At 49.6% G+C, this 6,387-nt stretch overlaps 1 protein-coding gene across 3 annotated transcripts in view; it reads right to left on the bottom strand.

Moving 5' to 3' along the window:
- Positions 1 to 1,463: 1,463 nt before the first annotated feature.
- The window catches only part of PDZRN3 (PDZ domain containing ring finger 3), a 240,091-nt gene continuing 235,167 nt past the window's right edge, over positions 1,464 to 6,387 (bottom strand). For all 3 annotated transcript variants that reach the window (XM_028101784.1, XM_028101785.1, XM_028101786.1), the window contains 3 exons: positions 5,010 to 5,111; positions 3,633 to 3,749; positions 1,464 to 3,038 (listed from right to left, as the gene is read on the bottom strand). In XM_028101784.1, coding sequence (XP_027957585.1) covers positions 1,464 to 3,038; positions 3,633 to 3,749; positions 5,010 to 5,111 — 1,794 coding nt within the window. The remainder of the gene's footprint in view (positions 3,039 to 3,632; positions 3,750 to 5,009; positions 5,112 to 6,387) is intronic.

The raw sequence follows: 6,387 nt of genomic DNA, 5'->3' as shown, positions 1-6,387 counted from the left end.
GGACACCTTTCCTAATCCTATCTTTATTTTGTATTTTCAGTAAGTCTTACAGCTGCAGTTGGTGTCAACAAGGGAACAATTTGTAGCAAATTCATTATTTAAGATCCTGGGGATGGTTGGGATTCTGAAAGATACCAGTTTTAAAACCCACTCACTTTGGTGACCTAGGTTATTCTGTGAAAATATGAGATAGTTTGCAGAAATGGGAAGTTGTGTCTAGCCACCCAGAGTTGTTTTACCGGCAGACAGTAATGGTTGCAATAAACCAAAGAGATTTCATTGTAAACACGACCCTGAGTGATCAACTTGCTCATACTTGCTTCCAGGATAACGGCCAGGTTGAGGCTTTCTGCAAGACAGCAGTCAGAACGCAGGATTCAATGGTGAGTTTGATTCCTTCTTCTTCAGTGACAGATCTGTCTTTGGGTTCTGGGCAGAATGAAGGTACTGGATGATCTGAAAGACTCAAATATTCCCAAGGAAGTAGATAATGTAATGGTAGAAAAAAAGAAGTACTGCAAAAGGCTTTTATTTTGTAAGCACCACTGCAAAAAAAAAAAAAAAAAAAAGAGGAATCACTTCAAAATATGTCAAATAGAAAATAATAATTTATTTTAACTTCATTTTACTTAATGTTTGTAACTAATCATGATTTCGTGAGCTTGCTTGTAAAACTCTGTCCCTTCAAATCTACAAAGCAAAGGTTTACTACAATGAGCACTTAAAATTCCACAAACCACCTCCAACCACAACTTTCCTGTACATGCAAATTCTTCCATCGGGCTGCAATATTTGCAAACATGCTTTAAACTTCCATAAAGCTGCATGATATTTTGCTTTCCGGTAAAACCTTTACAATCTTGGGAACTTTAACCAGAAAAAATGTTTAAGTGTGTATCCCAACTCTAAACACTGCTGGTTTGGTTATGTGTATTAAATCCTGAACCACACAGTTTGGGAGTTTTGAATTGAAGCCTTGAGCTAAATTATATATTAATGGTTACCCATATGAAACACATTCAACAAAGTAACATTATAAAATAGGGTTCCATTAAAACTACACACTGGGGGTTGTATTTGTGTTTTCGGCAGAAAAAAAAAGCGTGTTTAACTTTTTTATATGAATATAGTTTAAACAAATTATTCTGTGAAAGTATGCTTAATAAAAGATCTTTTTGAAATTTAAACACTTTATGTAAAAGGTAGCAAGTAAAAAAGTACAATTGCTATTTGAAAAAAAGCTCTGTTTGTTAATATTGCTTTCCAAGACAGTTAAGGGTGGTTTTTCTCCACTTAAAACTAAGAGAGCTATTGACACCCAGAGTTGCAGCGTTGGCCAATTGTGACTATAAACAGGATGACCGTATTTATCTTATATACAAAAACTTGCCGCATTGAACGAGGCAGGAATTTCTACCCCAATGGTAGCGTTCTCTTTTATGTACACCACGCAGAAGTGAAAATTATACAGTAGTCACGGATAAGAAGGAATTGTATACTCTCGTGCCATCTGGTGATTTTGTGCCGTGGGTTAAGAGTTCTTGGATTGTCATCCAATTGTCAAATATCTTTTTGTTCCTCTTCTTCATCATCTTTTTGTGGCTCAGTTCAAGGATGTTCATCTCCTTCCTGTCGTCGGCGGCTTGCTGCTCCTTCAAGCAATCCAGCCGGCTCTGCATCATGAACTCGCGCCTGCGCTTCTGCTCCTTGGCCCTCACCACGTGCTGCTTCCTCTCCTCTCTGCTCCAGTAGCGCCCCAGCTTCAGCTCGCTCACCGCGTCGTCGTCGGTGGTCATGCCGCTGCGCTCCTCGCGGATCTTGAGCGCGCGCTCGCGCAGCAGGCGGTCCCGCACCGGCCGCTTGGTGATGTAGCGCGTGCCGTCGCTGCGGACCTTCACTTTCCACTCCATCCTGGCTTCCGCCTGGCCGGCCGAGGTCAGGTCCTTGCACATGCTCACCAGGCTCATCTGGCTCTGCGCGTACTCCACGGCCGACTTCTGCTGGATCAGCTGCATGTAGCTCTGGTAGTGCTGCGCGTGTGCGGGGATGTGGGCGTGTTTGTAGGGCGAGTGCGGGAAGGGCGCCAGGTAGGAGCCGCCGAGCTTGGGGCCGGGGCCCGGGCTCCCGCTGTCGTCGCTGGGCCTCCGCTCCCTGTTCTCCAGGGCCGGGCCGGCCTCCAGCTCTCGAGGAGGAGGAGGAGTTGGGCTGTAGCTGGCGCTGCCCACCTCGGGATCTTCGGTGATGGAGAGCAGGTTCTTGGGGGCCGGCCCATAGGCTTCCGTGCTCCCCGCGGCCCCCTCGCTGCCCGCGCAGCTGCTGCCCTCTGCCACTCTCCTCAGGGAGTTGTCGGGGGACATTTCCAGGGTGAGTGGGGTGCTGCGGCAGCTCTCGCCCGTGTTGTAGGCGCTCGAGCTGTCTTTGTCGGACTTCTCGGGGAGCTCGGTGATGTCCGACAGCTCGTGCCTGCGGACATCAATGCTGGTGTTGTAGTTGCGGAAGCCGCTATTGTGCAGCATCCACGACTCGCGGTACTGCTCCCGGAGCTGCTGCATCTTGTGTGCCCGCACGATGCTCAGGCACTCCAGCTCGATGCTGCGCAGCTCCTCGTTCAGCAGCTCCAGCTCCTTGTCCACGCTCTCGGGGTCGCTCTTGCTGGCGTCTAGAGGGCTGCTGGCGTAGTACAGGCTGTAGGGGCTGCCACTCTTGGCCTGGCACTTGAGCTCCAGGAGCTCCCGGAAGCGCTCGCACTCGTCCACGGGGATGCCCAGGTAGTCGGCGTCAGCACAGTCGGCCGACAGGAAGGACTCGTTGCTGAACGGCAGGTCGCTGCTGCCCAGGGTGTCCTGGCTGCACGTGAGCTTCCTCTGCCCGGCCAGCGGGGTGCACGACGCGGCGGCGTCGTCCCCGTTGTTCTCTTGCTCCGAGCTCTCGTCATTGCGCGTGCTCTCGTCGGTGCGTCCCACACCGCTGTCCTTCTCGTGCTGGTTGGACAGGATGGTGGCTGTATCTGTGGTCCCCCCGTCTTCTTCATGCTTCTTCTAGAACAAGAACGAAGGGCCACAGTGAGGGAGGTGCCACATTTCCTGTAGGACAAGGGCTGCCAGCCAGGGCATCCGTACCTGGCCATCAGGCAGACCCACCCGGGCTAAACACCTATCCTCCTCCAAGGTTCTCCCACCTGTAAGACGAGGGTATTAGTCACCTTACTTCAGTGAATAGTGCTAGCCATCCCAGCACCCAGGGCAGCAGGCTTATAGGGCCTTATTACGAACTAGTGCGTTTTTAGGACCCTGACCACGGAGGTGGCACTAAAGGGAGCTAAAGGGCTCTAAGCAGCTCAGGCTACACCGAGGGAGTTGCTCTACTTTTGAAAACATGACTTCAGGCTTTCTAATCTGCCTTAAAGCTGGTACATGTGTCTTCCCAGCAGATACCAGGTCAGCCAGACCCCAGCAGGACTACTCAGCTCTAAAAGCCAGGCCCCACTCCCTTGGCAGGGAGGGTGTCGGCTTGCCTCTGCTAGTGTGAAGACGGGCGGCACCTTCCAGGCCAGCAGGTTTGTGCGGGACTTGGCGTGCCTGGGGGGCGGGGGGGGGGGGTGGTGCGCGCGGGGGGGGGGGGGCGGGCGTCACCTGCTGCAGCACGCTGGCAGTGAACTGCATGGCCTGGTGGTGCTGCTCCTCTAGCATGTCCATGTGCAAGTGGTCCAGAAAGTCGTTTCGGTCATCGTCCATCCAGCCCTCGTCCAGCTGTGGGGAGGGAGCAGCCATGGGCCTCAGACAAGATTCCTTTTGCTTTCATCTTATTTACTTTTTAAAAGTAAGGACATTAAGCTGGGGGAAAAAGATTTCTTGGGCTCCCTCCGGGGGTCATGAAAATGCAGTGTGCCCGTTGTTTGGTTCTACCTCAGAAAACTAGCCTCCCTTCGCATTCAAGAGACTTTCCACCCCAGGAAAATCTCTGCTGTCCATGGTTGTGTTTTTTCCCAGTGACGCTCCTGCATCCATGGCGGCTACTTCAGGGAAGCGGACCACCCATGAGGGCGTCCGGGAGAGCTAGCCCTGTACCCCCATTGGCTGGCCCACACACAAGCTTAGCAGGCCCCGAAGACAAACTATTTGCAGTGTCGGAAGAGTTCTTTTTGACACAGAACTTGGGTCTGCTAACTAGTTGTCTGGGGCAAGGCCCATCACTTCCACCAGGCCCATGTCTTCCTAGAGCAGACTATTCAGGGGTCTGAAATCTTAAGAGCCCGTGGGTCAGATGTGGCCTGCTGCTGGTGGACTGTCCCTCCCACTTTTGTGCTACCGTGGCAGAGTCTAGCGATTGCACCAGAGGCTATATGGCCCCCAAAGCCAGACATATCTGGCTCTCTGAGAAAAAGTCTTCTGATCAACAGTTCTTTCACTTTTTAAAATAAAAGTTGTATTTTATGTTTAAGATGTACATGGTGATGATTTAATATACTTCAACATAGTGATGTAATTCCTAGAGTCAAGCTCGTTAACATAGCATTTCCTCCCGGGGCTACTGTTTGTGTGTGTGATGAGAGGACCTGAACTTTAGTCTCTCAGCAGTTTTAGTAGGAATGCGGTATTACGAGCCACCATGCTGTACGTGTCCTACACTCTGCAGCTAGAGATGAGGCCCACGCAGATCCAGGCTGGAACACCTGTCAGGCTTGGGGAATGCAAACATCCTGATGGTTATGACCTTGGCTGTGGTTCTCTGGTCCACTATGTTCCCTTGTCTTCTCCTTCATGACCATTCCTACGCTAATGAGCCTGCTGGGCCTACAGGGTGCTGTCAGGCTGGATGTCAGCACTCTCCTTTAATGCTTAAAACATAAAATAGATTTTAGGTCACATCAAGTGAGACGACATTTTAAGGGTGTACAAAGTGCCTTCAAATTCAGACCAAATACTTGGGCAGCGGTCTGCAGTGCCACAGACTTGGGCTTTTGGTTGCAGAAATACAGACGCAGCTTCACATACAGGAGGCTGACTCACCTGGAGTTCAGGCCTAGCAATCAGCAAGGAAAAGTTCTTGTTTTCTTCACTGGTCAGGAGAGCCACAGCCTCTTCACGGTTCTGTACCTCTATCCCATTAATCTTAAAAAAAAAAAACCCAAAAACAAAATGGTGAGGAGGCGATGGAGGGGTGGACAACAGGGTAATGAGATCATACAAAATCATTCTATACAGTTGGAGCAGAGAACTCGCATGTAGCTTGCAAAGAATGCTCATTTTCAGAAGGAAAGGCCTTGCTCAGACTGGTCTATCAGTCAGCCGTGACAGGTGTACAAGGCAACAAATGTGGAAACTATGAACATAAGTTGCTGAGACTCCAGAAGGCAGACTGAGAAAAATCACCATGTTGTGAAGAGGGAACATCTGAGCAATTTAATCAGACATAATATGCAGGCAGGAACGTAAAGGGAATATACTAAAGCATTATTATAGACATTTTCAGATAACAGGGGAGAAAAAGCAGCAGCAGGTCTCATGTGACCATTATGGAAACTGAGGGCAAACAAGGAAATGGTATCATACGTGGTGGTCTGTGTGCCCAGTTTGTCACTTGAACTTCATTAGGTGGGACAGAAAGTCTAGAGGGAGGGACTCTCACAACTGGTCTAGAGGGATGATTCCTCCAGGGGACACAGAAATGGTCTCACTGAGCAGGAAGGGGACCCTTCCACCCAACTCTTTAGGCCAGTGACCCAAGAGGCAGCGAAGGGGGTGACTCTACTGGTTGGGGTGACTGAACCCAGTGACCAGTGGAGGTAGGCGGGGCTACGTACAGAACCCAGGACTTCTGTGACCCATAGTAAAAGCTAAAGGAAAGGGACAGCATCCCCAAATGGCAGGACTGAAGATGAGTCAAAGCGTTTAAGAATGAAGGTTTGGGTTACTCCACCAGCAAACGGTCCTTAAGCAGCTGAGGTTGGGCTTGAAATCTGGGGAAGTATAGACTAAGCAGTGGAAAAAGGGAAGATAGGAGTGAGGGGAAGTGGAAGCTAAGCGTTGTGGGACACAATGGACCAAACAATCTCCATTTCTGTGAGATTAAGGAAGACTAGCTGAAACAAGCAGTCTCATTTTGACTCCAAAGAGCAACAGGGCTTCAGGTAAAGAAACTATCCTTAGAAGCCCTTCTAAATGTCAAGTCATGAAATTTAAAAGGCTTCTCCATCAATTTTACTAAATTTGCCAAAGATGTTCCTATTTAAGGACAAGACCAAACTTGACACTTGTGGTCCAAAATTACTCCTCCAGAGAAATCTAACATGAGAATTATTCTGGTTCACAAGTTGCAGACTACTGGCTTGACTTGGGTCCCGGTGGTGCTGTCCTGGGCCCTTCAAAGAGACTGAAAGGAAATGAG

The sequence above is a fragment of the Eumetopias jubatus genome, unplaced genomic scaffold (assembly GCF_037043125.1).
Source record: "Eumetopias jubatus isolate StellerSeaLion01/CBP00866 unplaced genomic scaffold, mEumJub1_p1.0 scaffold_1, whole genome shotgun sequence".
NCBI classification, from domain to species: Eukaryota; Metazoa; Chordata; class Mammalia; order Carnivora; family Otariidae; genus Eumetopias; species Eumetopias jubatus.
Note: the sequence above shows the minus strand (reverse complement) of the source record. Positions and strands in the feature narration are given on the sequence as shown.